Below are 27,406 nucleotides of genomic sequence, written 5' to 3' on the forward strand. Positions count from 1 at the left end.
CTAGCGTGCAGTTACCTCCACTCTAACCCTAGCCCGAGGCCTATAACGCCGTCTCTAACAGCCAAGAATCGTATATTGACCCATCATTTCGACGAACTACTGATCGAGAGATTGATGGCAGGCATGGCATCAAAGTGCAGATATACTTTGGTCTAGATGCATGGCTAGTAAGGAATAAGACAGCCTAATTGATCGTTTCGCCACGTCCCGCCAGTCCCATTTTGGCTCTAAGCCCCGTCGCCATATGTCACCTCCGCAACGATTCATGTCAAGTTGCTTAGCAGTTTCCACTGTGGCTTTATCTAACAGGAGAAAACGTGGTGCCCATTGCAGTACAATGACTATATCAGACTAGCCTCGGGTTTTCTATGCAGGTACTGTCCTGCCTCTCTGGGTATTAAAGCTCGTGGAGCCCCATATCTGCAAGTATCTCCTCCCTTGACATGTCCCTATTTTGCTTTTTCTCAAGGATCAGCTGCAGTGCCGTTCCTTTTACGCTTTGTTTCCACTCTCGGGAAATATTCCGTGGCTCCTTCACCCAACATGTCAGCTACTACGAGTGACATCAAGCTGGCCTCCATAGCCATGGGCTTCACCCTCGGCTTTGGACTGCTTACTGTCTGGGAAGCTTGGAAGCAGACGAGACGAAACCGAAACCCGTTGCGAAGCACATACATTTACATGCTCTGGGGAGAAATCGCAGCGAACCTAGTCATCACTATCATCGGATGGGTTTTTCTAGATGGGATTATCGGGCCGACGTGAGACATGTCTGTCACTGGCGATTTTGGATACGTTGGGCTAACATAGCATCGCCTTTTAGTGTGCCGGTGCTTTTCTTCATTCTCTTCTGCTGGGTTTTCGAGGTCCAATTGCTTATGCAGATTATCGTCAACCGAATCTCGATTATTGCCGAACATCGATCTACAGTCTTTTGGTTGAAATGGGGGACCGCAATCATCATCACTATCGTCAACATTGCCGTCTTCGTCATTTGGATCCCATCCCACACAGTTCCTCCTGTGAGCGATACGTGAGTTACGAGGTGCCGGAAGATTGAATAGCCACTAACTTGTGCAGATTTGTCAAAATCAACGCTGTCTGGGATCGCATGTCAAAGGTCATCATCCTACTGGTTGACGCTGGACTCAACTGGTACTTCCTACGAACAGTCAAGAAGCGACTAGTTGAGCAGCACAACTTGAAAAAGTATGAGCCCCTTGTCGGCTTCAACGCCAAGCTCATGGTCGTCTCCATCCTCATGGACGTAAGTCACCTGTAAATCACTCCTTCTAATTATTCACTTGCTAATATTCCAAAGGGCATGCTCATTGGTCTCATGTCGCTTCCCAACCAAGTCGTCTTCATCCAATTCCACCCTGTCGCCTACATGGTCAAGCTCAACATCGAAATGTCCATGGCGAAACTCATCACCCGTCTAGCAAAGGGCGAGAACTCGGACGACTACTACCCATCCCTTTCGCATTCTGGCCACGTCAGAAGCGCCCACCGAACAGAAGATGCAGCCTGGACAAATGGAGTAAACAACGTTCAGCTGACCCATCGGTCGAAGATCGTCGCTGGTGACTCGGACGATGATCTTCCTGGCATACCTCGAAGCCACCACGGTCCCGGTATTCATCAGCGAACAGAGTTTCAAGTGACAGTCGAGAATAGCTCCAAACACGATCACTACAAAGGAGGCTCGGACACAGATGAGCTTCCCTTGACCTCCCATACTGGACACCCCAAGCGGATGGTTATTGAGGAGGAAAGCCGAAATACCTCTTTGTCAAGCTTTAGGCAATCATAAGATACCCTCAAACATTTTCCTTGAATAGCTTATATAATACCCCAGCAACTATTTTTTATCAATCATATATGTTTCCGTTCTACATTGCTGTCATCCGTCATATTGTCAACATTTGTTAGTACTCGCATACGGTGTTGTTGAGTAGACTTTGGCGTGTCCAAACAGATCTAGAAACAGCAAGTGGAACGTAACTATCATCGCTGTTACCTGCAGCCCGCAAAGATCCGTTGCAAGTGCTTCCTAGTTCTAGACCGGGATAAGATATCCACTAGATACAACTGCGAGTCACAAAAAGTACCAAATCCATCAACTTGTGCATGTCACATCAGGCTGCGTTCATAGATATGTCGTACATAGAGAGCCCGGATGGTAAGCTAGTGATCACACAAGGTCAAGTCATCTTCTAGAAACTGATAACCCGAAGCCACGACATACATACGTCCAATTGCGAGGTGCGAGGTAATTAAATAATGCAGTCGTCTGCAACTGACAAGCAAGCACAATGCCCGTTAGTTCAAATGTATATTTCAATCGTCCATATTATTAACAAGTCTTTGAAGTCAAATGCCACAAACCAACTATAAGCTGAGATCTGTTTATCTCTAAGTGGCACTAGTTGACGAGTATAACATGTACTATCAGAGACCTAATTATCTATTTGAGGGTAAAAGACACGCGGGCATTCGCCATTCTTCGTAAATTCCATACAATGCACGGTTGGCTCATGTTCCCTATTGTGAATTCTACTGCAGCCCATGCACTTATTAACTATTACCTTGGTATTACACATGTCGAATATTCAGATGTATATTGACGTGGCGATTCTGCTAAATTGACAGGATGCTGTTTCTAATAGCCAGTCTCATACCTTGATAAGGACAGTTGGTAAGCGTACGGGGAGGCTTTATACATCAATCAGGTACTTCCCAAATGGTTGGTCCTACATCGTTGATTGAGTGTTGAAGAGACGGACATGGCACATTCTCACTGAGCGAATACTTGGTGAACATCGGAGTTGAATAAAGGGAGAATTTACTGGCAGTGAACGAGGGTTGTTGGTCGTCAGCAATAGGATCCTTGAGCGCGTAATTGAGCATATCTTCTATCTCAAATTATCCTCGCTAACTTGGCCGAGTGGTTAAGGCGCTGTGTTTAGGTTCTCATCAGAAACCAAACCCGCAGTGGGAAACCGCGGAGGTTCGAACCCTCCAGTTAGCATCAAAGCGATTATCTTTTTTTTTTACTTTTTTATGAAGAGTTTCTCTTGAATTGGCAAGTTACCCGTTGTACACTGATGAACTTCCTTTTTGTTTCACGATGTGGGAGTGCAGAGTTCACTGAGCTGTGTTCTAATTGTCATAATAGCAGTGCAGTTATGATTACACGAGCTATTTATTGTACAAGCTTATTCTCATTTTAACAATAAACGATTATGCTTGTAAATTGCATTTCACCTCTTCATGAATACTCCAAATCCGGTCATAGGAAATGCGATGCGACCTTCCATGCGCCCCAAGTCGCACCAAACAGGGCCATCCAAGACAACACTCCCTTAGCGATAAATATCCTCTTGACCGTTTCGAAGGTCTTCTTTTCATTTAGACGTGGAAAAGGCTCATTTGGAACCTCTTTACCCAAGAACTTGCAAAGAGGTTCCCAGCCGTCCTCAGCCTTGAAAATAAGCACTTGTCTGTTCCGTTTCTTGGCTTCGTCAAGCACACGTCTGTAATACGTGTCATAACACTCGGCGCTGAATATGTCTGTCGTACCATACTCTTCCCTGCACTTCTTCACCGTCTCCATGTTGAGCTTGTACCACAGGCGATCTGTGGCCCAGAGAAGACCAACCCATTTGAACCACGGACTGAAGAAAAACCAGAAGCTGTCTTCGGCGCTCTTGGCCCAGACTTTACCGTCAGGTCTCATATTTATGACGACCTTTGCATCAGGATATTCGTCCATCATTTCGGGAGTAAAATAGAAAACAGGAAGATCGCAAATGGATCGGTGGCTGTGAATAAGTTGACGAACCATCTTCTTCCGTTTCGCGTCGTCTTTTTCGCGTAGCGTGTCAATGAAGAGTTGCAGGCGTGATGCATGTGGAAGGATTTCTGCCATGTGCATGCATGGACCAAAACCCAGTTTCTCAAATGCCGCTTGCATTGAGGATGTGGCAGCGCGTGGAAGACCTGCACCGATGACTTGAAGAGGGACTGGTTCCGAGTTTGGGTCGCCGAGACCACGAGAATCTGTGATGAATCGCATGGTTACAATTTGAGGTTTTTGATTTATCACCTTACAGGCAAACGAACAAGATCAATATTGAAAAAGCTGACATTGAGTGGGAAATGATCTTTAAATACATTTTAGGCGCTGTCTCATCCCTGCGCGTTATCTCACGCTTATAATCAACCATTTCCGTATATCAGATTAGCCGCCAAGCCTAATTGCTCCAGAGAGCTTAAACAGATATACATCAACAAGCATTAAACTAACACAGAAGGGGATGTATTATAGTTTAGACATTACTGTTGTGTCAGAAATTATCACTGCTACTTGTTTAGTGCTGACGAGAAGTAGCACAAGATGACCTAATGTAACGTGTACCAATTGAATGCATGAGAGGTTCGGGGATAATTATACCTGCAACTTGTTCGCTGGCTGGCCAAGAGGAACCAAGCTATAGGTGCATGCGCTACTAATACTTGAACACTGGAATTATGAGATAACTTTTCGGCCCAACTGATTGCTGTCATTTTGAACAAACGACTGTTCTGTTTGAGGAGTTGGGACTTCTTTCTTGCTCTGTCCAAATCATGCTTGTCGCCTAAAAAAATCAAGAAATATCTAGTTAGGAAGCTAGTTTTTACCTATGCATGCATGCTACGCCGCAACCAAAATCTCACGGCTGTGTGCTCGCGATACGTATCTGGTGATCATTAGTACCATAGGGAGAGAGGGGGGTTTTTTGACATGCCTAAATGACAAAATAAGGCTGTTGACATAGCATTGGCAGTACCGATATAGTACATTGAATTCTGGCATCCTATGCGTACCTTCAACAGCCGGTCGACAGCCTCAAATTGTCATCCGGGCATGTTGAAAAACCCCCCCAACCCGCGATGGTAGCGTAAGCTTACTCTCGCTTCTTATAGCAATACAGAACCAAGCCGAAATCCTCAATGGCAACCTGCTACAAAATTAATGTGTTTGGAGGAAGGCCTGTTCCGTTTGTACACAACTCAATATGTCCGACGTTGTCAGGCGTTACCCTGGACCAGACGTCGACTTCCAAAGTCCAATGCTGGGAGTGAATTGCTAATACCAAGGCAGATATAATTCCACTTCGAGAATGGAGAAAGATTGTGAATTTGATGAATGAGGTCAATGGTGTTTTAGGGATTCAATGATCAGCGCGAATTCCTCTTCGAAATCTCGATGACGACAATGACATCATCACGATGCCATGGCCACATCGAAGGCTTCCCTTCTTTCCAAAGAAAAAACCTACACTAGACATGATTCGTAGTGTCCTTCCAAGAATACAACCACTACGTATTTTTGAATCACTTTCACACAAGAACAGATTCTCTACAGTGTTCTCCTTAAAGCGAGGGTCATCATCAGAGCCAGTCACAATGAGTTGGATGGACAGTTGGAGTCGTCCCTCCAAATCCCAAGCAACGCCAGCACCTTTCTACCTACTTCCAGGAGGAGAAGCAACGCCTTACTGCCATTCATGTGGAAGAGTCATTAGCACACGAAAGACTACAACGTCGGCTAAAAACAATACGCCAGTTAAATATTGCTCGAGCCGATGTCGGACACAAAAGCCTGGAAAGTTAGACCGTGAGCTCGAAAAGGCCTTTTTAAAATTGTTGAACGCCGAAGAACATACTGCTACAGAGAAGAAACCGGCCAACGGGAAACACAAGAAAGGGAAGAATAGCAAGGGCGACAATCGGATCTTGGTATCATGCAGCGCAGCGGAGGAGCTTGTCTTTGGGCCAAACCGAACATCCATGGAGGAAGAACACGAAGAAACTCACAGCGAGGACGAAATACCTCATACATCTAGACCTGCACAGGCGACGTCTGAATCACGAACATCTGAAGAAGACATGGACCTTGCAGACATCCTGAGAGACGAAATGCACGTCGATGGCGATGTGCTCGCACGTATGTCGGTCCGTAGTGGCACGCGCATCCGTCCGGCGCAATCAGTCTCTGAAGTGAACGGCAGCGTGGGTGGCGAGAAGGGACGCGCAGAAAAAATCCACGAGACGGATGAAATGTTGGAAAAGAGAAAACAGGGACAGAAGCGAGCCAAAGAGCGTGAGATGGCCAAGTGCGCAGCGCGAAGGGGTGTCGTGTTTGGGTTCTCTGTTAATGAGGATGGTGAGAAGCGCCTTTGTGAGGCTGTCATGTCAGGAAAAGTCGTGGAACCGAGCTTTGCCAAGGGAGATTGGGCGATACGTTGGAGAGAGTCGTAGGCTGAGTGATGAGTGACTCAGGTACGGTAGCGGTATCAGTGGAAGCCGAGATATTTAGTCGTGCCGTAAAGTGAGATATCAGCTTCGGGCCGACAAGAACAGATACGGAGATACGGATGGAATACCAGCAATTTGTTAGAGTTCTGTTCGTTTATCTCAAGACCATTAGCAAGGACAGGGTACCTTGTTTGGCCAATGTCTTTATCATGATGGCGTCCAATCGACGGTTTCCGCGGAATTTCCGGTAGTGTCCCAGTAGCCAGCTAAATAGATCTCGTACCATGTTTATCATGCTGTGCTAAAGCCAGCTATATCGTGCACTATCGATTAGTACAGAGACTGGGGGAGATTGGCAGGTAAAATGGGACTGCGATTGTCAAAGCGCTGCTGATCCCCCATTGTGTTCAAACGCGTGGTCAAGATTCAAGACATGACCCCCAAACCTGTGTACCTTTTCCATCTCTGATCAGAATGAATGGTGTCACCAGAGACATCGAAATCATATTCTGGCAGCACAGTCTAGAAGGTCGCGTCTTTCCAGTAGCCTCAATGTGACATGGCTTGATTTGACTTGCCTTCCAAGCCTGTCGATGTCGCGTACGGTTCAGCTTTGAACCACCAAGGCATGGCACGCTGTAATGGCTGCCACACCTTTTACAGTGAACCTTGCAACAACGAAACCTTGTAGCGGTGCCTGAATATCGACCGATACTCTTCACGGTATAGACAGTTGTTACAGCACATGGAAACTGGATTAGTCTGCAGTCCACGAGTCAAGGCATTGTTTGCGATACGACACCGGTGTTGACTTTGGCGAACAACAGAAGAGATCGTGACGCTATGGCGTTTTGCTTGTAGGGGACTGAGGCAGGCTCTATCGCAACGGTCAGACCAACCATCAGGGAAGAGATGACCAACCTGCACTAATGAATACACGATGGCCCGGCCGTTTTGGCTTATTGTCGGGTTTTAGAAGCCAGCGGGACAAAGAAACCATCACCCATAGCTCAGCTAGGGTGCAGTGAGTCTGGGTTATAGCGCGCCTCTGTGCTGTAAAATTGGTGCTAAGTTGAAAACAGTAGGTGGTACCGCAGTAATTCTCAGCCACTGGCCTCTCGGACCGTTTCCGCGCAACAATGAGACAGCCGACAGCTCAACTATGAGCATTATTGACAGTTAGAAAGACGCTACAGAGGAATGTGGCGCCATAAGTATTCTCGAAGGATGATAAGAAGGGCCCTAAAATGCAACGAACATGATAGTGGAAACGCTTCATTTCCTTGGCTGTTTGTGGTAGGTAGATAAGGAGAAATCATTGCTATTCTATCTGGATGAATAGAGTTTACGCTATTTTGACGGATCAACTTGATACCGGCACTCTGAGACTGTTGGTTGGTGTAAATGTCAATACCCTGTCTTGCTGTCATATCGTTCACTCGAGCTGAGGCCATCTCTCTTGTACAGATGCAGGAGGTGCTTAGCTTGATGATACCGTATGAGGTCTAGTCATTCTGTTCGAAGTGCAGTCAATTTTGTTGAGACGAAAGTAAGTCCAGAAAATGACTTGATCAATCTTATGTCAATGGCTGCTTACATGATTTGCACATGTAGGTACTGTTGAAACAAAACAATATTGTTACTTGATAACAAGTGAGCTTTCCAATAAAGTTGAGGCTGACACGCCGTCTTCAACGCCAGTTCGAGCTTCCTTTTCCAGCATCCTCAATTTCAAGCCCCCTGGTATAGTGGCTTCTCTGCGCCGTAAGCTTACAAACTGCCGACGTTCCAGAATGTTAACCTGTAATTGAAAGTGCAAACAGTAAGCAAAGTAATCAAGTTTTCGACCATTCCCATGTTTGATAATTGTTTGAAATCCGGAATTAGAGAAAGATTTGCTTATACGACTGAAATATGCAGCGCCCAGCATTTTAGTAGTGATATACTACGGATAAAGTGACTGTTTGTGGATTAGACAAGTCGTCCCAGGGTCCAATGCATCCTTCTCTTTAGACTAAGATATCCTGAAAATGCGACTGGCTGCTATGGATGATCAATAGCACTTCAAGCGTTATTGAAGCGAATGTTAACCCCCAACAAGGCCACATGGTACATCGACGAACCAGCCATTTGGGCTGTAAGCGAGCAAGGCACTAAAGAATTCGTGCAGTAGTACTCTGTAGCTAAATTAGCTCTGTTGGCTTTACTACTGGTAGAAACAATTCTACGTCACTACCTGGACCAACAAGGCTTGAACGGCCTGGTCCTGGACAAATTCCCTCATAAAACGAAGGATGGGCTAGATAAAAAACCATGCAGTATGAAGAAATCGAATAAAAATAACGAGGCTAAAGATGTCGACTCTTTTTGTGCTACCCTTTCTCTTTCGTCATATGATGACTGATGACCGGTCATGTTGCACAGCATAACCTGCCAAGGCTTCATAGCTGAAAATACCGAGTCAGTTGTTCTGGAACAAAGCCTGGCATAAAGGATGCCCCCCTTTTACCCCAGACACATCAAGCCTAGCCCAGCCCAGCCCAGCCCTTCAGACGACCCTAGTAGCTGGCCTGATCCCCCGGATTCCACTACGATAAGCTACCATACCAGGAGTGTTATGGTCAAAGGGGCCTCCCTAAGGCTTCCATGGATAAGGACAGGTACTAGGTAGTTGATTGTTGGATCACTTTCCTTGTTCTTCTCAAATGCATATCATCCCCCACTGATGTCCCAGTGTTCCCAGTCAGTCAGTGAACCATTCGCTTGTGTTCGTTGCCATTCATTTTTGCTTTTCTTTCTCCTCTTTGAACTTTACGTGAGCCATTTGATACCGTGGCCTTGTATGTCGCAAAATCAATTTCAAGATCGCCATGAGTCTCAAGTCAGACATCGTCTGCGCCGTGGTCATTACTTGGGTAGCGGCCTTGCTGGCGCAGATCGCTCGTGTATTCGCACGGCGCATGACAAAAGTCCAATGGTGGTGGGATGACTACTTTTGCCTCGGCGCCTTTGTGAGTTTGTCCCCTGTGAATCTTAATATCATAGTGACTTACATGCTCCTTGTAGATCGTTGGTATTGGATACAATGTCGTGATGATCTACTGTAACTATCTCCCGGGCCCTTCCATTGTCGATCGAAACGTTAATTAAACTAGGGACCGAAAACTGGTACCTTGGCTCGACGATTCCCGATACCGTGAGCGACGAAGAGTATGAGAACATCAATCTCAACGCCCGGTTGATGCAGTTCCTCATCTCCCAGACATACTCGTACTCGATCGGCTTCTCCAAACTTTCCATTCTTCTGTTCTACTGGCGCATCTTCAAACAATCCGCAATCCGAATCCCAATCCAAATTCTGCTTGGTCTTAGTATATCATGGCTTATTCTTAGGACGTTTATGGTTACGTTCCATTGTCTTCCTGTTCAGGCCTACTGGGATAAGAGTATCGAAGGTGCTGTATGTAAGATCAACGATTCTCAGTTCTTCTTCGGTACCTGTCTTACCCATTTTGCTCTTGACATTGTTATCTTGGCCCTGCCGATTATCGAAGTGTTCAAGCTTCGACTTCGAATGGGACAAAAGATTGCCATCACTGCTCTTTTCGTTATCGGTTTCGTTGTCTGTCTTGCGTCAACATTCGTCGTGGTTGAATCGATTAGATATGATGTCAACACAACTCAAATGCCACGAGACATGGCTCGAAACGACATGTGGGGTGTTGTCGAAATTAACATCGCCATTGTCTCTGGTAAGTCCTTTCCTCCATCACATACCATTCCATACTGACCACTCCAGGATGCTTTCCTCTTCTACGACCCATCTTCACCAAGATTCTTCCCAAAAGATTCCTCAGCTCTGCTGGAAGCAGTCATCCAATCAGCCGAACTACGAACGCTATACGTCTTACAACTATCAACCGCACCATCAAAGAAAGGGAAGCAGACGACAACAGCTCTACGCAAGAACTGGCCGATCCAGAGCGAGGAATTCACGCCGACTTCGAAATTATCGATAACAAGGAGGGTCCTCGGACTTACATCTCCAGTCGTAACACTGAATCATTGCACTCAAGGGAGCAGGACATGTCCGGTATTTATGTGCGAAACGATGTTGTGCAAGAGGTCGAAGAATCAAACTATCCGTATTCAATGAAGCGGTAGATTTCAAATGAGCCTTTGTATACGAAGTTGCGGCTTCTTTTCATATAGCTACAAACATACATATGAAGACCAGATAGAATAATACCAATCTTTGAAGCGACGTAAAATAATGATTTCTACAGGTTTCAAACAAGACGATATGATAAGTTTCACTGCTAGAGAGAAACATGTGTCTGGGGTACTCAGTTAGACAGTGCACATCAAAAGTATCTATTACCTAACTAACACCTATAGAGGCCAATGTGGGATCGATTGCGAGGTGTCGAAGAATGCCCTTGTACTGACGAGTTTCATTTATTTGTGTATGTCGATCTCCCATTTATTACAATATACAATCTGCATCTGAATTCGTACTAGTCATTTCAATATTTAACTCATGATATCTACCAATCTATCTCATAGCGGCTCTAGCAAGAAACCGAAAGTAGTCTCCTCAGTCTTGACCATCAAATCCTCACGAACAGCCGGTCCACAAGCACCCGATCCTACACCGGCAACCTTGTGGTCCAGCCTAATGAACACGGCATCTTCCTCAAACAGATCGGGAGGATGCTTTGCGTCTTGGATAGTTGAGTCCCTGTGGTTGGAAGCCAGGAAACTAAAGTGTGCTCCGTCTAAGCGAGTGGCGCGGAGACCGACACTGGGTGACTTGGAGTCTCGCAGTGATACCCATCGTGTGTCTTCCCTGTTTCCGTTTTCTTGGGGAACATCGTATGGGACCTGGAGGTCGGAGATGGACTCGACGTTCCAGATACCGACGCGTTGAGATGTCTTCTTGTCGGGGTAGCTCTCTCCAGGGCCAAGGCCAAGCCACTTGACATGCTCGAGTGTCTTGCTGCCGTACAGGTTGAGGCCAATTCTGGGGACGTGATCGGGGACAGATCCTTGGGGAGAGAGGCGGGTGACATTGACGCTTAGCGCGCCGTTCAAGTACACCGTGTACTCAATCTCGCAATCCCATCCCCAGAAGAGTACTGGGGGAGTGATAAAGGTCTTCGATTTTAGAACAACCTTATCTGAGCTGGATGAATCCACAGTGAAGGATCGAAGTTGCGATTCAAGCTGGTCAACGCCAAATCGCTGCCAGTAAGGAACGGCGCCAGGCACGTCGTTGTCGGTCTTGGGTCGCCAGAAGGATGGGATGATGGCGGCTTTAGTCTTGGGGTCAAAGTCGAGTAACGTCTTGCCCTTGGAGACCCAGCTCTTCAATGTGCCATAAGCACGGTTAAACGTGACCTCAAAGTCCTTCCCGGTGATTGTGACGGTGGAAGTCTTCTCGGAAACCTCCAGCTTAGAGGAAATAGTGTTGCTCGCGACGGAAGCAGCCTTGGCAGAAGTTTGAGGGGCCTGGAGTTGGTGTTGCGACCAAGCGATCTCATGTCCGGCGGGAGCCCAAGCGGTCGAATGCTTGAGAGACAGAGTCACGGTTAGATAGACCTCGCTGTCCTTGTTGAACTTCTTGTCATCAACCGGAAGAGAAACAGATTGTGTCTCGCCAGCTGGAATGTCAGGCACATCGAAGGACGCTGACTGGATCAACGAGGACCTGTTTTATCATCAGTACTGTCGTTGACAGCGTCTCTGGGGTTGACTTACTCTTGTCCGAGCTGTTCAATCTTGTAGGAAGCGGTCAAATGATCCAGGCCAGCAAAGTCTTGTCGGTTCTCGATCTTCAATTCACCAGCAGAGTATGAGAAACCAACGGGTTGGATAACCTTCTTGAACTCGACTAGACCAGGCGTAGGTTCGTGCTGACTGTTCAGAAGACCGTCCATAACAAAGGTTCCATCGTTGGGAGTGTCACCAAAGTCACCACCGTAAGCATAGTAACCAGGGCCTTCGTGGTCGTCCTTCCACAAACCGTGGTTGGCCCACTCCCAGATGAAGCCACCTTGGAGACGAGGATAGTCACGGAAAGCTTGCTCGTAATCCTCTAGCCAGCCGGGACCGTTACCCATAGCGTGACCGTACTCACAGAGCACGATGGGCTTCTCGAACTTGCCATCCTTAACGCCTTCTTCCTTGGCGTACTTGATGAGACGTTCGACTGTGGGATACATGTAGCTGTACATATGTGTAGTCTCGGCCTGTTCGTCTCCCTCATAGTGAATCAATCGGGAGGGGTCAGCTTCAGTGGCGTACTTGAACATGGCCTTGTGGTTATCACCATAAAAGGCCTCGTTGCCGAAACTCCAGATGATAACACTAGCATGGTTCTTGTCACGATTGAGCACGGCGTTGATGCGGTCGAGATAAGCCTCCTTCCAGTCGGGATTGTTGGAGGTGAACTGTGCAGCCTTTCCAAAAGCAAGCTTCTTTCGCTCACCATAATCCATAGACTCGGGAATGTCAAGAGGTCGCGCAACAGCATCGTAGAAACCGTGGCACTCAAGATCAGCCTCTGCCATGACCCACAGACCATACTCGTCGCAGAGATCTAGGACACGCGGGTCATGGGGCTGATGCGCGCAACGAAGAGCGTTGATGTTGTGCTTCTTCATGATGAGGAGATCGCGCTTGGCGAACTCGAGAGGGACGGAACGGCCAAGAAGAGGGTGGTGTTCGTGACGGTTGACACCTCGAAGGCGGATGCGTTTTCCGTTGACAGTCATGAGACCTTCCTTGAGCTCAACCTTGCGGAATCCCACGCGCTGATGGACCTTGTGTAGTACGGTTTCCCCGTCAGAGAGTTTGAGCTCAGCTGAGTAGAGGTATGGCGTCTCCGCGGTCCATTTCTTAGGATCCTTAACATCAAGTGTCAGATTGGCCTTGTTGGCCTTGCCATCGACAGAGGTCTTGGTAGAGCTGATAACAGCCCCGCCGTTCTTGGTCAGCTCGGATAGCGTGAGCTCCAGGACCGCGTCCTTATTAGTAAAGAGATCGGCAGAGACAGTCAACGTTCCGTTTTTGTAGCTGCTGTCAAGATCAGGCTTGACGAAAAAGTCATCAATACGCGCAGCTGGGAAGGAGATGAGGTAGACATCACGGAAGATTCCTACTCAAGTCAGTTTCTCGCATCATCGGTTTTCAAAGCAACAGACTCACCAGAAAGCCACCACTGGTCTTGATCTTCGATATATGTGGCGTCAGACCACTGATAAACGCGCACAAACAGCTCGTTTGCGCCCTCTCGGTTGACGAAGGCCGAGATGTCGAACTCTGAGGGGTTTCTTGAGCCTTGAGCATATCCGACTAGGACGCCATTCACGAAAACGTGATACGCGCTGTCGACACCGTCAAAGCGCAGTCTGAGCTGTGAATTCGCGTCCCATCCTGCCGGGACATGAAAGTCTCGACGATAAGATCCCGTAGGGTTCTCGGTAGGAACATATGGTGGGCAGACGGGGATGGGATACTGGACGTTGGTGTACCATGGCTTTCCGTGACCTTGAAGCTGCCAGTGGCCAGGAACTTGAATTGGTTCATATGTGATATCTTTTGAGCTGGGCTCGGGTGCCTCAATGGCTGTTCCAGATAGAGCAAAGTCCCATATTCCGTTGAGTGAGATTGATGTCTCAGGAATATGGTATGATCTGGTGGGAAGGGTGTTTCTCCTGAAGACAGCCTCATTAATGTAATCTGGTCGAGAGGCGTCTTCCTGGAGAGGAATGCCCTTTGGCTGCTGCTCTGCAATACCTCCACCCATTTTGATATGATGAAGTAGTAGACAATGATGTAGGAATGGTTCAGAAGCTCACTTTCGAGGAAGTCCAGGAACCTTTATCTCTTGATATCCGTCTGCGCCATCAGTCAGCCCCGCATCCTCCGATTGTCCCGCATCGTGATACGTTTCTATAACCTGCTTTCCTTGCCCCGAAACACGTGCTCCGGACTGGCTCGGGGACCTTGGAAACATCCACCGAAATCCATGATAGATGCGGAGAAGTGGCCCGATTGGTGATGATCTTGCCTGGTTGGTTGGTTTGGTGAATGTACATCAGCGAATTAGGACTAGCGAGATGGCCGAGGTAGCAGAGCCCGGGGATACCGGAGCCGGAGCGGGGAAATTCGAAGGTGTCCTCGGACCGTTGGAAGACATGGCTGTTGCAAGTAAAGGGAATTCACCACGGTTTCTGCCATCGTAAATCAGTCCATAGGTTATCTTCCATTTACAACTTAAGCTTATATGTCGATAATTCGAAACGCTTGCTTGCATGTTTCAAATCGTGTCCCATATCGGCCGAAATGGTCTCGGCCGAAACACGCACACGTCCTTCAACGTTCGAGTCGTCTGAATCATTGCCCACGACATTGTAATGTGACAGGTGTCCTCTTTAGCACAACTAATCAAATTAAGAAACTATTCTTTTTTGCGCTATTTTATTGTCTTTTTACTTAACTCGTTGAAGCCACCTGTCATCTTGCTCATGTGATATGTGGTCTCGGGTAAGCTTCCTTGACAGCTGATGATGCATAATTTAAGTGTTTGCGAACTTCAGTTCAAGTAATTTGTCTGGCAATGGTTTATGGACTGGTACTTCTCATGACACACAATATAAGATCCCCTTTGAAATCAGATATAGATGAAGGGTTATCACTCGGGCGTAGATATTACATTGCTTCATTCTCGCCGTAACAGTACCATGTTCCCCGCCCATATCATGGGTTCACCAAGAGCGAACGGAACAACTATCGGAATATGAGGCCTAGTTCATAACCGAACGGAAGCCAGATGTTGAAACAAGGTACACTCAGGTCAATAACTGAAACAAATCATATGTGATCATATGTTATGCACACGAAAAGTAACTTGGCATGCCCAACCACGTCCCATCTTTGAATCCGTCCTTAAGTACTCCTTGTAAGAGGAAAATGACCACAGTTCATCTCAAGACATTCAATACAAATGAGTTCTCAAAATAACTAAATAGCCAAATTACAAGAACAAGAACAACGAGGGCATGGGCTCTCGCGTGGTGGAGGGTTCACACATTTCGGCCACTTCCTACTTGGGACTGCTGCTTCTTTGGCCAGACGCCACTTTCACGACTGTCCATCCAACTAAAAGGCCTTGGCGCCTGAAAATCCAGATTCGTGGGTACTTGAAGCACAACTGGCTCGTGTTCACTAGTAGGGATGTGTTGATTGGTGTTGGTCTTGAAGCTGGTAGGGTTGCAGGTTGCTGCCTAGAGCAGAGCTGACAACTGATACCGTGGCCACTTATAGTAAGTAGTATGATAATATCATCCGGCTGATCTGACTAAAAACTTTTCTCATTGTCCATTTTAAACACGACTTCCTAACGCACTCTACAAGTCTTTGAGGCAACGGTCGAAATATCGATAACGACTCTCAAGATGTCTTTACCCATCTTTAACGAGGCCACGACCTCTTTCATCGTCCCACTTTGCCTTCTCGCAATTAATCTGATTGATTATTTGTACGGATATTACGCCACGTTGGCCAATGTTAATTGCCTCCTAAGCATCTATCTGCTCGGTTCCTACTTTAGCGGTGACAGTTCCTCCCAACCTGCCACTGATGGCGATATCAAATCTCCCCAGAACTTGGATCCAAGAAAGCAAGAAAAGCAAAAACAGAAGAAGGTGAGTAAACGAAGTACATTCAGAAGAGCCACAATACTGATGCGATCACAGTATTTCGCAAAGATTATGTTTGCAATTCTGTTATGTATTGGTATATCAGTTCCGCTCAGGGTAGGTTACTCTTGTTCGACGCTGGCATAACTACTAATATCCGCAAAGGCGCTTTCATGGATTGCAAGTGACATTTACTATGGTGATGGATGTTCTGAAATACTTCATAACCAGCCGCCCTGCACCTCCTTCTTTGGGCAGAGCGGCCCAGCCGGTTCAATCACATATCGTTACCAGGTACGTGTGAACCTCTCTTGTCAACTCATGCTCGACATACTAAATCCTTGATAGGGATGGGGTTATTGCGATGTGGCAGCAGAGCGAGGTGCCATCACGAGTGCCGTTATAAATCATATCAGTGAGCGTGGATCCAAGCTTTCCAGTACCGAGTGTTTGGACCTTGGTGAGCCTGACACCAACTATCTTGTTATCGGCCCAACCGACAGCTTTGACTTTGGAAAGGTATGTGGACTGAGAGCAGTCTTAGAAAACTCTCCGTGATTGAAATCGAGAGTTGAAGGGTTGTTGTACAGAGAAGCTTGGTGTTTGGGTGAGAATACCATAGGCTTTGTGGAAGAGGAGGTTGAGTGGCAGATGAGGATCTGGAGCAAGAGCTGGGCAGCATAACTTGGTTGGATTGAGAGCCGGATTGCTAGTTGTGTTAAGGGTGAAAGGGAATTAGTTGTTCATTGTACTAAAGGGTTGTAAGAACTTTATGTAAATAGGTGTACATGTTGTTCTGGACCTTAATAACAGTCCTTGATATAACTATCCGCCTGGTTGATAAGCCACATACTTCGATCTACACTAGGTGAATCTCCCCCAAACGACATATCTCGCCAGGTCCGAAATAATCGCTCCAGATGACTACCCACGAGCGTGGCGCGCGTGCCAATGAACTCCTTCAGAGCGGGTATGTTTGACGCGGCGAGAATGATGAGCATGGCGCCAGACATACTGTATGTTATCAGTACTTGATTAGCTTCTCTTAGAAACAGATACTTACGATAGAGAGCAGATCCATGTGTCGATGACAACGGTTTGTGAGAATCCTCTGAGATCCAAGGCATGGAGTAAACACGCATCAAGGCATAACTTGCAATTGTTCATGACATCCGGTATCGCCGGAGTCACGATCGACGTCGAAGTACCGGTATCGTCGTAGCTACTACTCAGCATCCACATCAGATACGGTCGGTATATAACTCCCTTGCAGGTGAGATATCTCTGGCGAAGGAAGCCACCAGCTGCCGTCGGTACTTCATCAGTGTCGACGCTGAATGAGAACGATGCTGGTAGTACGTCACGCCAATCATCTAGTTGGCGCTGTAGCTCCTTGACAATGCGAGGAAAGCGAGTGTGGTCGAATGCTGCACCAGTATCTCTTGCGTACAAGAGCTGATGGACTCTGTTGAGCAGACGGCGCATGCTGATACAGGCCAGAAAGTAGAGAGAAGATTCTTCTTCCACGACTTCGGACGTATGGGTGTGATAAGAGCTGGGCAGAGGGACTGATGATTCTACGCGGGCGATGCCAGAAGGGGGGCATGCTGATAGTTCGGCCATGTAGTCGCTGTGCGTTGTCAGCATCTATTCATATGAGTCAGATTGCCTTTATCAAACTTACCTTTCCAATACGTAGCAGGACCAAAATATCCTTCGAATCCGTTCTTCTGACTCGGTGTCATGCTTGTTGGCAGGGTATGACAAAAGAAGCATGCATCTTGTTGCTGTAGCACTGAGGTACTCCCAGGCTTGGAGTGGTCTAACCAACGATGCGAAATAAAGCCTGAGATGTCAGTCTCGGCCTGGTGATAGAAAACACTTATTAACTTACGCAGTGAAGAAGAGGCATTGCGTGCTCTCAGAATCGACTTGTAGATGAACAACGTGGAGCTTCTTCAATGCCAACTGGAAATAGATATCACCAAGCTTTCGTTTCCGCATTCTTCTGTCTTTATCAGTAGGATCAGGTTCAGTAATAAAGCGAAGGTCTTCAGCAGCTTGGCTGGCACATCCTAAAGCTAAAGTGAGGAGGCAAAGACATGAATGCACTGAATCATCGGAGAGCATACCGCTCTGAAGTGTGTCTCGTATGCTGCCAAGCTGTTCTTGCGACATGGACGGATACCAAAAGTTGACATTCCGCTCAAAAGCTTCCAGCATCGATGCTATGTCTTCTGTATCGACGTAGGGATACATGGGATTTGCCGCGACACTTAGAGGCTTGCGTGATTGTTCCAGGTAAAATATGGACTCTCCGTCATGCCTGAGTAGCGGAAAGACGTCAAAGTGAGGCCACTGGAGTATCGACTCAGTTGTTGAAGTATGCATAGAATCCAAGACGGCGTTCTCAAAGTTGGCGACATTCTCGCGGTTGTCTTGGCTGTTTGGTGTTTGGATGGCTTGGCTTTGACGCCGGAGATTCAGGTCTGGCGACGAGCCTGAAAATGAGTTTGTGCGGTTTATTTGGGGCGAGTTGATAACATGTTGCTGGCAGGCTAGTTGTATGTTTGCTGGCTAATTAAAGTAAGGTCAGTTGGTGGAGATTGGGATCAAGGCCTGAAGTTCTTACGATGGTAGATCGTAGCTCGTGGAGTGTCCTTTCAACTCTTAGAACGCTTTCCAAGATCAAATCGTTTTTGCTCCTCCTAGACCCTGGATTACTACCTTACTATAATATCGGTAACCAATGAAACTCACGAATTGGCCTCAGACCCGTAGGTACAGTCATGGCCGATCGCTGCACATGTGGTACAAGGGTTGTTCCCATCACATCTATTCCCTTATCAGTCGATCTATTAAGTAACAGTCAGGTTAGTCTTTGAACTTTATGTTGTAAACAAGGTGGATAAAGGAATGTTCTGGTATAAAGGAGATAAGAAGACTTACTATTCGTCTCTTGCATCCTCCGACGAGGCATCTGTCAGGTAAAACTCTCTAGATCTTACCTTGTTTTGCGGGTACGACAGGCATCACACTGCAACTAATCAGCCCCAGCCAAGTTAAGCAAGATGTTGATCGTCAAACTCACTGCATGCGACGTTCTGAGCCTCTTCCGTGGCGGCCATTCGGCAGATTCATCAATGGCATGTTCCATGGTACTGGGTGAGACAGTTGATGTGTTTGTCGGCCCGCACCGGGGCGACAGTACAAAACGGGGGGAAAAGAGGAGATAATGAGGAAACGAGTGGATGGTCTGAAGGATCATAGGACATACGGGGATGCTCGGTCCGACAGGGATTGGGCAAGATGATTGGTGCGGGAAAAAGAAGCTCACCCTTTAGCAAAAATCAAGCTGCAACCCTAGCTGTTAAGCGCCTTTCCGGTTGGTCGGTTTAAGAACCAACTAAGGAGCGGCGCAAAGCTTGATGGACATGAGACCTCGGCATAGTCCGGGGTTCTAGCCGAGTTGTACATGGATCGGATGGAGTGTTTTATTGATTTGGGAAACAATTTTGTCACTTGGCGACAAGATGCTCACGCGAATGAGGCTTGGTCTCATGGTCTAAAGGATGAGTTCACGAATCAAGAAGTCTCAAGTAGAGTTTGGTAAAGTTGTAGATTCTCGATATAAGCATTGAGTTGTAGAAGCCAACTTCAATGGCATGATTATTTAATTATATAACACACTATCTCAAGATTGGCATCATTTGCTGATAACAGTACGTGGTGCCAACAGATAGTCTCAGACCTCTCCGGTGAGCTTCTCATCGCCCGTCACGTTCATGGTGTTCATAACCGTGCTAGCATCTCTCTTCTGGAGACTCTTCTTAACAGGGTTGGGGGCCTCAAACACTTCAGACAATTCCTCCAGAGTACGGTCCTTTGTCTCAGGGAAGAAGAACCAGATGATCACTGCTTCAAAAAGATCCCAGAAGACAAACACCAGGTAAAAGTGGTAACCAATCTTCTGGAATGCAGGGCCGCTGCTGTACTGGATGATGGTTGAGGCAATAGAACTCGCCAGGTTGCCTACAGCAGTACCCTTGGCTCGGATATCGGTAGAAAGACACTCGGCAATGTAAGCGGACTGGAGAGGAGTCCAGCCGAAAGAGAAGGCAATTCCGAATACGAAGATCATAGCGACTGTTGCATTTGCGGCAGAGCTGTTATCGGGCTCGTCGAGGGAGAGTTTGCTGGTTCCGGTGATGATGGCAAAACAGCAAGAGCAAAAGACGATGGAGTAGAGTAAGAGAGGGCGACGACCGATGACATCGGTCATACGGGCACCAAGAATGGCACCAAAGAAACAAAGGACAGGGTTGATGCCGTTGAGAGCCAAAACCTTCTGTTGATCGACAATACCGGCATTTTTCATCATGACGGGAAGATAATAAGAGCTGCACACATTAGCCACAGGTTCATGCCAAGGTTTCTTTCTAACTCACCTCAGACTGTTACCGCTGATTTGTCCAAAAACAGCCATACCCAAGACGCCAATGAGTCGACGTCGTGCACTGTGGCTGTTCCAGAGTCCACGGTAGTCCCACCATGACTTATCAGTAGCATCGGCAGCGATTTGGCTGGTCATCTCCTTGATTTGCATGATAACCATGGGATGATTGGGGTCACCTTCACCATGGTATGCAGCAAGGACCTTGACGGCATCTTCAACGCGATCTTGGGCGATGAGCCATCGAGGAGATTCGGGAAGAAGGAGAACGAAGATAACCACGATACCGGATGTTACCATCTGGCACCAGATAGGGATCCGCCAAGCCAATTCGTTCTCTTCACCCAGGTAACTGCAACCGTAGACGACCCAGCCAGCAATGATACTGCCGATATACCAAGTACAGTTGTAAAGACCGGTGATGGTGCCTCGCCAGGTAGGATGGGCCATCTCACTAACGTAACAAGGCGCCGACACACAGCAGAAGCTAACACCGAAACCCAGGATGAAGCGACCGGCGAGGAAATGACCCCGGTTGGTAGAGGTAGCCTGAACACAGGTACCGATGATGACGACTGCAGCGCCAGTGAACATGCCCCAACGTCGTCCGAACCAATCGTTTACGGGAGCTGTGAAGAAGACAGCTGCGATGGAACCAATGTTGTACATGGCGAAGACAATGCCGGTTGAGGAGCCATCCATTGACCTGACACATATTAGCCATGCGACAACCTTATATAGGTAGATAGTACTGACATGTTGAAGTAGTGCTGGTAGGCTTTCATGCCATTGATGCCTCCCATAACAGAGCCATCATACCCGTTCTAAAGGGTTGTTAGCATCTCAATTACTGAACCGACCCTCACAGACATCTCCCAGGGGCGGATGGGAAATATTCTGCTGGATTGATGATGTTTGAAGGATACATACCAGGCAACCACAAAGGTAAGCACATGCCAGAACGAGGTACAGGCGAAACATGGTAGGCGTCCATGGGGATAGCTTCTGGTTCTGAACATCATGCGCAACCTGGGCAGCTACATGAGCATCCTGGATCTCAGCACCATGTTCAAACGCGACCTTTTCGTCGGTCTTGGAATCCATGTTTGTTTATCAGACAAGACAAGAAATGCAGAGCGCAGGCTTGGTAAAGAAAAGCCAAGAGCAAGTCTGCAGATCACTACCCATAGGTTCGGGAGGGGAGTCTTTATATAAGACGTCTTGTCTGCAAACAGGTTATGCAACTCGTCCAATGTTTGTGTCATGCGAGACGGACCTTATTCCTAGACGGCATCCGCTGCCCGTCCGACGTCGCGTTGTTCCCCGGATTTGCAGTTACCCCCCTCATCGCGAATATTCAGGGATTAGTTATGGTACGGAAGATGGGGTTGACCTTTTGTAGCGGTAAAGATCGGGTTAGCTTGTTCCTGTTTTGGACACCATTTCGGCTCCGGTTGCCCCGAATTTGAAAGCTGGGGTAACCCTGGTAGGCATGATTGGCTCAGGTATGTATAGTAAGCTTAGATTATGGGGTTGGTTAGCCGTTGAAGAACACCCTCGTCGTATGTTGTTGATTGACACGTGAGATTTGGGACACAAGGTTCATTAATCCTTGGGATCAGGCGAGGGATCAGTTGGATACTGTTGGGTTGATGTGGATGTGAATGATCGAGAACCCATTCAAAGTCTAGACCGGCGGTAGACAGACTTACTTGCACAGGTACAACAATAAGCAGAAACATCATAGTCCTAACTCGATATCCGCTACATGGGGGAGTTTTAATATCTTGTGCATGGGCTTAACATAGGTTGGCGTAGGTAAATACATAGCAACTTGCAAATTTGATGGCACTCTAACAATCTATCAAGTACGATCGTGAACACATCACAAGGCATTGATACGGGCTCATTCCTTCTTCCCTCCAGGCTTCTGTCCGTAGACGATATAGCTACCCATGTGTTAGCAAAACACCAAAATGGCCAAATCGAGAACTTACATCTTCCAATACCCATGAACCTTTGGGTTCCTTAGCTCCTTCCTCACATCCGCACAAAGTCTCAGAATATCTTCCTTGGACCAACCCAGAACTCTGGTAAACAGAGCAAGACTGACACCCTCAAGACCTGCATCGAAATTGACAAGGTTCCACTTTCCGAGCTCTTTAAGCTTGGCATCTTTGGGCCAGCTGCTAGTTGGCCAGCGGTAGATGGTCTCCACGACGTTCTCGAAGCCGGCTTTCTCGACGATCGACTTGTACTTATCGGATTCGCCAAGAGGACGGCCAAGCATCCGGGAGCCCTCGATGAGACCCTGTTGCCATTTTAGGGTGGGTGATGTCTTGACATCCAGGGTACCGTCATCACAGAATGCAGGGATTTGGATATCTTGAATCTCGTACCAACCACCTGGGCTAAGACCTCTAGAACTTTTATCAGTAAATTCCATTCATTATGGGAAGGTCTGATCTTACTCATAAGCCTTGTGAGCCATGGCTTGTGGATCACTGAAGCTTCCCGTCATCATGCGACAAAAGATAAAGTCGAAGGGTTGCTTCCATGTCCACTCTTTTTCGAGGTCATCGATTTCGAAGGTACAGTTAGGAGGCACGCTATTTGTGGTCAGTGGGATATACAGTGTCACAAAGACGATTTGGAACAAACAATGGTGGTTGAATCGGACTGAGGTCTACACCGATAACCTGTTCTGTCAGTCTTGAAGATAGTAGTCACATACGAAATGCTTACCTCTGCAGCTGGATGCTCATCGGCTGCACATATCAATCAGCTCATATATCATGGTTTTCATAAAGGAGCCTTACCGAATTCGAGTGCCCAGAGACCAGTTCCAGTGCCCATGTCCAACACTCTCTTTGCATTGTCGGCTCCAGGGTTAAGGGCCCTCTTCCCATCTAACGTGATAAGGTACAGGTTATCTTGAAGATCTATTTTCAGTCAGTCTTGGCCGCAGCTTCTCAATGTTGAGATACAGACCTAACCTATCATTCTCCGCCTTATCAAGAGGTCAGTAGTTTTAACATCCATGGCTACATGATACACTCACATCATCGTTTGGGAAAGCATATTCTGACTTTGGTTAGCCGATGACTCCATGAGCCGTCCTGTACTCACTCCCTTCACTGAGCTTGTGGTAAGTACGACCGTTCTCCTGTGCAAACTGCAGGAGACTGGATCGAAGCGACGATGTTGATGGCTCTTCAAGGGGCTATGATTGTTTAGCTTCTGAGTGATTTGTGGTTCCGATTTGGAGGTTACGTACAACATCGAGAGCGGAGTCAAAGTCGGGGTCTACGGCCTGTCATTCACGTCAGCCAACATTCTACCAGCACTTGGCACGATATCACATACAATCTGTTCATCAGCCATGATGAGTCAATTGATATACTCAATGCGTATCTTTGAGATGAAAGTTGAAGGGAGGAAAAGAGACAGATAATGTGATGATAAGGAATGCAACGTGGACTGTTGACTTTCGCTTGCGTAGTCGGTAGCGGTGTTGAGCAAGGGTCGGAGACATCCGATTTGACATGATGGATCCATGCGCTGGGAATTCTCGGCGTTGAACACCGGAAGCAGAAGTGATCGCCCGCTACTTCACATTGATTTGTTTGTCAAATCCATCCACAGCTGCAAGAATGATCTCTGTTGGTTTGTTAAATTGTTTGATGAACATTGAAGAACACCCATATATTCATTCATTTTGGTGTAAACACAAGAACTGATCACGCAAGACAGTTATAACTTAGCCAAAGAATTGTTTATTACATAGATTTATGTTTGAATCATCGCTCTTTAGTTGTCCGACTTGCACTCTGTGCAGTAATCCAGGTGAATCTTACACGAATTGGATAGATAAATGTTACCACATCGACCAACGTCGTCCCGGTTGTCCTCGCGACTATAATAATATTAGCAACTTGCTGACAAGCAATGATTCTGGGGATCAACTTACATTTTCTTGATGTCACTACCCTTCATTCCAATACCGTAGTCATCACACGAGAACTGAACAATGCAGCTCGCCTTACCAAAAGTCAATGCCTTCAGAATACTGCCCATCTGGGAGTAACGGCCCGTGTACTTGTCATAGATAGTATCATCCTCAAACTGGTCCAAAGCGCCGTCACAAGCACCGTACAAAGCGTTGCGGACGTTCTTGTCGATACTGGTGCAGATGTCGGAACCATCACCGTTGGTATCGGTCGCAGTGGGAACGGGTGTCGAAACGGTCGAGGCCTCTCCAAGACCAATGGTGTTGGTAACGGGATGACCCATGATCTTCCATTCGCGAAGAGAGTACGACTCCCAGATCAGGACGGTGCCTGCATTGGTCTCAGTGTACCGCTCGTTGAAGACGGTGGGTGTCGGGGCGGGAGGAGGTGTGGTGTAGAGACTGGCAGGGAATTCGGTATAGACATCGCATGCGTATGAGACCATAGGAGCAGTTGCAACCATCTGTTTACCGTCACTGGTGGTCTCGCACTGGCAGTAAGGAGTAGCGACTCTGGGGCCTCCATAAGGGTGGCAGGGGTAGTAGGTACGGAGTGAAGATGTGGTGGTAGTGGGCATCTCAGTGCTTGAGGCCATAGTGGTGATTGTGTCTGAGGATGTACCGTCAGATGTAGTACCAGAAGACTCTTGAGAAGACTCAGTGTTGCGAGTCATTGTGATGAGGGTGCTAGGAACAGTGGTTGTCATGTCGGTAGTAGCATCGGTTGTAGTGACTTCCTCTGTCTTGGTCTCGCTAGTAGTCTCAGTTGACTCGCTGGTAGAGGTAGCCTCTGCGGTCGTTTCAGTACCAGTTGAGACACCATAATCCGCCCAGTACTCGTCCATCACCTCTTGGGATCTCTGAGCGGTGTCGTCAGAAACATCACCATCAAAGTCATCAGGGATATCAACATCAGCCTCGTCAATCTGCACTTCCACGCCTTCTTCATACTCTGCAGAGGCGGTCGTGGTAGCAGTGGCTTGGGTACCAGTAGCACAGCTAGCGATGGTAGGGCAGTCTCCGAACTCAGTGTGAGTGAGAGTGCCGTCAGTGGTGTAGTAGGAAATAGTTCGCGTACAATCCTCAATCTCAACGGCAGAGCATGCCTCAGTAGAAGTAGTAGATGCTTCAGTGGACTTGGCAGTTGTTTGAACGGTTGTTTCTGAGGGCTCAGCAGTTGACTTGTCCTCTTCCTTCTTAGTTGACTGCTCATCGTCATCGTCATCGTCTTCTCCGTCTCCTTCGCCACTACCGCCACCGCCGCTACCACCACCAATGGGGCCAGGGTTAGAGGCAGGAGGACCAGGAAGGATTCCAGCAGGCAGGTTACCAGAAGGCTTCCAGAACCAACCGCCAGGGAAAATGACAATAGCAGCACCGCCATCATCGGTAGTGGTAGTAGTGCCAGTGAAGTCAGAAAAGTCCTTGTCCTGCTCAGGAACGTAGGTCACAACGGCGCCGTTGGTACCAGTCACGATACCATCCTCAGTGGGTGTAGGTTCAGCATTGGCTGTGGTCTTTTCAGGCTCATCAGGAGCAGAAGTCTGACCAGGCTCGTTCTTAGTAGAAGGGGCGTCGTTGTTGTCCTCTGTCGGCTTGGGGTCGGGTCCGCCCTGAGTAGTCTCGACAGCATCCTTTGACTGGGTAGACTGCTCGGGAGACTCCTCCTCACTGGTGTGCTCTGGGGCCTCTTCCTCTGTAGTAGACTCCACGGAAATCTCAGCCGACTCTGTAGAAGGCTCCTGGGGCTTCACCTCAGTGGTAGGCTCAGCGGCTTGACTAGTAGTCTCGATAGTGTTCTCTGGAGCAGGACCTGAGACGGTGGTCTCCGCAGAGTCTGTCGACCCAGTGGAAACCACAGGCTGAGCTTCGGCCTGGGTCGTAGGTTCAACGGCTTCCGTTGATTCCGTAGATACAACGGGTGGCTGGTTGTGTGTTGTACTCTCAGTCACTGGCAATGCTTGGTCAGTCGTCGTGTCTTGTACTGGACCAGTCTGCGTAGATTGGTTGGGAGCTTCGATAGGGCCAGTCGTGGTATCAATAAACTCTACAGGGCCAGTAGTAGTGTCAATTGGGTTGCTAATGGCAGTGGTAAAGTCAGGCTGTTGAGATTGTGTCTCAACAGTAGGGATAATAGCCTCGATCTGAGTCTCAGTAGATGGTTCTTGATGGGCGATCTCTGTCGCAGACTCCACCAATGAAGTAGTCTCCTCAGTGTGAGGAACAAAAGGGATACTAGTCTCGTCCTTGCCTGCAGAGCTGGTCCCGATTTCCACATGAGCCTCCGAAGTAACTTCCGAGGAAGGACCTTCTACGTAAGGTGCCGATGTTGTTTCTGGTAGAGACACCTCAGTTGAGGGAGTAGGATCAACATTGGGTAGACCAATACCAGAGGAAGTCTCAGTGCCAGTGGATGTGTCATATGTGGATGTGGTGTAGTCTTGAGCAGACACGCCAGATAAACCTGATACTAAGCATAGCGCGAGAACGCGCAACTTCCATGGCTGCTGCATTATTGAAAGCAAGTGTATAAAGAATGAATAAAAGACTGGACGACTATACTAGTGGGAGACAAAGAATGTGTACTAGTATAGACCGGGAACGAAAGAAGGAACGACTGAACGAATGAATGAGTGTCCGTAGTGCGGATGGGAAACACGTTCGTGATAGAGGCGAGACAGTGCCTTTTTCATGAAATGGATGTGCTCAGCACTCTTGAGAGTCTCAGCCCCAAACTGATCTACCAGCCAAGGTTACGTTTTGAGACATGTTGCCTGTGGGGATTAATCTCTTTGGTCAGCTTACTCAAGGTGTATGAAACGCTGCTGGCCCTAAGGAACAACCTTGTTTGCGGGACACAGACCCATATATAGAACGTGCATTCGAATCCTACAATAAAACAAGCCAATTTGTTCATGCATTCCGACGATATGGCAG

The 27,406-nt window shown here is 47.6% G+C and overlaps 8 protein-coding genes and 1 non-coding gene across 9 annotated transcripts; 5 read left to right on the forward strand and 4 right to left on the reverse strand.

The window, feature by feature from the left end:
- Nucleotides 1-543: 543 nt before the first annotated feature.
- EDB82DRAFT_524303 (uncharacterized protein) lies at nucleotides 544-1,813 on the forward strand (the record flags this gene model as incomplete). The annotated part of the gene is made up of 4 exons (XM_025734703.2): nucleotides 544-761; nucleotides 824-1,033; nucleotides 1,081-1,267; nucleotides 1,322-1,813. 4 exons carry the CDS (start codon nucleotides 544-546, stop codon nucleotides 1,811-1,813), a joined length of 1,107 nt encoding a protein of 368 aa, XP_025585483.2.
- A 1,120-nt stretch (nucleotides 1,814-2,933) lies between these two features.
- On the forward strand, nucleotides 2,934-3,031 carry EDB82DRAFT_t95. Its single transcript has one exon. It is a non-coding gene; the product is annotated as a tRNA-Leu (tRNA).
- Nucleotides 3,032-3,148: 117 nt separating this feature from the next.
- Nucleotides 3,149-4,136, reverse strand: EDB82DRAFT_498747 (P-loop containing nucleoside triphosphate hydrolase protein). The gene has a single exon (XM_025734704.2). It carries the CDS (start codon nucleotides 4,076-4,078, stop codon nucleotides 3,293-3,295), a length of 786 nt encoding a protein of 261 aa, XP_025585484.1. The 5' UTR covers nucleotides 4,079-4,136; the 3' UTR covers nucleotides 3,149-3,292.
- Nucleotides 4,137-5,451: 1,315 nt separating this feature from the next.
- EDB82DRAFT_545449 (uncharacterized protein) lies at nucleotides 5,452-6,306 on the forward strand (the record flags this gene model as incomplete). Its single annotated transcript, XM_025734705.1, has 1 exon — nucleotides 5,452-6,306. The coding sequence occupies one exon, from the start codon at nucleotides 5,452-5,454 to the stop codon at nucleotides 6,304-6,306; it is 855 nt and encodes a 284-aa protein (XP_025585485.1).
- Nucleotides 6,307-8,839: 2,533 nt separating this feature from the next.
- Nucleotides 8,840-10,568, forward strand: EDB82DRAFT_445205 (uncharacterized protein). The gene is made up of 4 exons (XM_025734706.2): nucleotides 8,840-9,314; nucleotides 9,370-9,406; nucleotides 9,459-10,055; nucleotides 10,103-10,568. Exons 1-4 carry the CDS (start codon nucleotides 9,174-9,176, stop codon nucleotides 10,465-10,467), a joined length of 1,140 nt encoding a protein of 379 aa, XP_025585486.1. The 5' UTR covers nucleotides 8,840-9,173; the 3' UTR covers nucleotides 10,468-10,568.
- Nucleotides 10,569-10,660: 92 nt separating this feature from the next.
- On the reverse strand, nucleotides 10,661-14,261 carry EDB82DRAFT_536231 (glycosyl hydrolases family 2, TIM barrel domain-containing protein). Its single transcript, XM_025734707.2, has 3 exons — nucleotides 13,513-14,261; nucleotides 12,064-13,462; nucleotides 10,661-12,013 (listed from the first exon to the last, which is right to left on the reverse strand). Exons 1-3 carry the CDS (start codon nucleotides 14,111-14,113, stop codon nucleotides 10,864-10,866), a joined length of 3,150 nt encoding a protein of 1,049 aa, XP_025585487.1. The 5' UTR covers nucleotides 14,114-14,261; the 3' UTR covers nucleotides 10,661-10,863.
- Nucleotides 14,262-15,764: 1,503 nt separating this feature from the next.
- On the forward strand, nucleotides 15,765-16,565 carry EDB82DRAFT_524308 (uncharacterized protein; the record flags this gene model as incomplete). Its single annotated transcript, XM_025734711.2, has 4 exons — nucleotides 15,765-16,013; nucleotides 16,065-16,124; nucleotides 16,173-16,301; nucleotides 16,356-16,565. 4 exons carry the CDS (start codon nucleotides 15,765-15,767, stop codon nucleotides 16,563-16,565), a joined length of 648 nt encoding a protein of 215 aa, XP_025585489.2.
- A 245-nt stretch (nucleotides 16,566-16,810) lies between these two features.
- EDB82DRAFT_428248 (uncharacterized protein) lies at nucleotides 16,811-21,564 on the reverse strand (the record flags this gene model as incomplete). Its single annotated transcript, XM_065607670.1, has 11 exons — nucleotides 16,811-17,021; nucleotides 17,071-17,637; nucleotides 17,692-17,853; nucleotides 17,902-18,584; nucleotides 18,640-18,715; nucleotides 18,768-18,849; nucleotides 19,180-19,339; nucleotides 19,759-20,407; nucleotides 20,456-21,166; nucleotides 21,217-21,284; nucleotides 21,391-21,564. The coding sequence occupies 11 exons, from the start codon at nucleotides 21,562-21,564 to the stop codon at nucleotides 16,811-16,813; spliced, it is 3,543 nt and encodes a 1,180-aa protein (XP_065464796.1).
- A 642-nt stretch (nucleotides 21,565-22,206) lies between these two features.
- On the reverse strand, nucleotides 22,207-23,964 carry EDB82DRAFT_498768 (S-adenosyl-L-methionine-dependent methyltransferase). Its single transcript, XM_025734714.2, has 11 exons — nucleotides 23,827-23,964; nucleotides 23,738-23,773; nucleotides 23,590-23,683; nucleotides 23,522-23,544; nucleotides 23,452-23,470; nucleotides 23,280-23,402; nucleotides 23,206-23,228; nucleotides 23,122-23,159; nucleotides 22,932-23,069; nucleotides 22,458-22,880; nucleotides 22,207-22,409 (listed from the first exon to the last, which is right to left on the reverse strand). Exons 1-11 carry the CDS (start codon nucleotides 23,842-23,844, stop codon nucleotides 22,367-22,369), a joined length of 978 nt encoding a protein of 325 aa, XP_025585492.1. The 5' UTR covers nucleotides 23,845-23,964; the 3' UTR covers nucleotides 22,207-22,366.
- Nucleotides 23,965-27,406: the final 3,442 nt, after the last annotated feature.

This window comes from Fusarium venenatum, assembly GCF_020744135.1.
Source record: "Fusarium venenatum strain MPI-CAGE-CH-0201 chromosome Unknown EDB82scaffold_2, whole genome shotgun sequence".
NCBI lineage: Eukaryota > Fungi > Ascomycota > Sordariomycetes > Hypocreales > Nectriaceae > Fusarium > Fusarium venenatum.

What these genes read in the sequence shown, in the direction of transcription:
- EDB82DRAFT_498747 (XM_025734704.2), bottom strand. Translation starts at nt 4,078, where the DNA reads ATGCGATTCATCACAGATTCTCGTGGTCTCGGCGACCCAAACTCGGAA.
- EDB82DRAFT_445205 (XM_025734706.2), top strand. Translation starts at nt 9,174, where the DNA reads ATGAGTCTCAAGTCAGACATCGTCTGCGCCGTGGTCATTACTTGGGTA. An exon ending in ACTTTTGCCTCGGCGCCTTT is followed by an intron (nt 9,315 to 9,369) that starts GTGAGTTTGTCC and finishes TGCTCCTTGTAG; the next exon opens with ATCGTTGGTATTGGATACAA. An exon ending in CAATGTCGTGATGATCTACT is followed by an intron (nt 9,407 to 9,458) that starts GTAACTATCTCC and finishes TAATTAAACTAG; the next exon opens with GGACCGAAAACTGGTACCTT.
- EDB82DRAFT_536231 (XM_025734707.2), bottom strand. Translation starts at nt 14,113, where the DNA reads ATGGGTGGAGGTATTGCAGAGCAGCAGCCAAAGGGCATTCCTCTCCAG. An exon ending in AGACCAGTGGTGGCTTTCTG is followed by an intron (nt 13,463 to 13,512) that starts GTGAGTCTGTTG and finishes TGACTTGAGTAG; the next exon opens with GAATCTTCCGTGATGTCTAC. An exon ending in ATTGAACAGCTCGGACAAGA is followed by an intron (nt 12,014 to 12,063) that starts GTAAGTCAACCC and finishes ATGATAAAACAG; the next exon opens with GTCCTCGTTGATCCAGTCAG.
- EDB82DRAFT_498768 (XM_025734714.2), bottom strand. An exon ending in CCACAAGCTCAGTGAAGGGA is followed by an intron (nt 23,545 to 23,589) that starts GTGAGTACAGGA and finishes AACCAAAGTCAG; the next exon opens with AATATGCTTTCCCAAACGAT. An exon ending in AGTCCGATTCAACCACCATT is followed by an intron (nt 23,070 to 23,121) that starts GTTTGTTCCAAA and finishes GACCACAAATAG; the next exon opens with CGTGCCTCCTAACTGTACCT.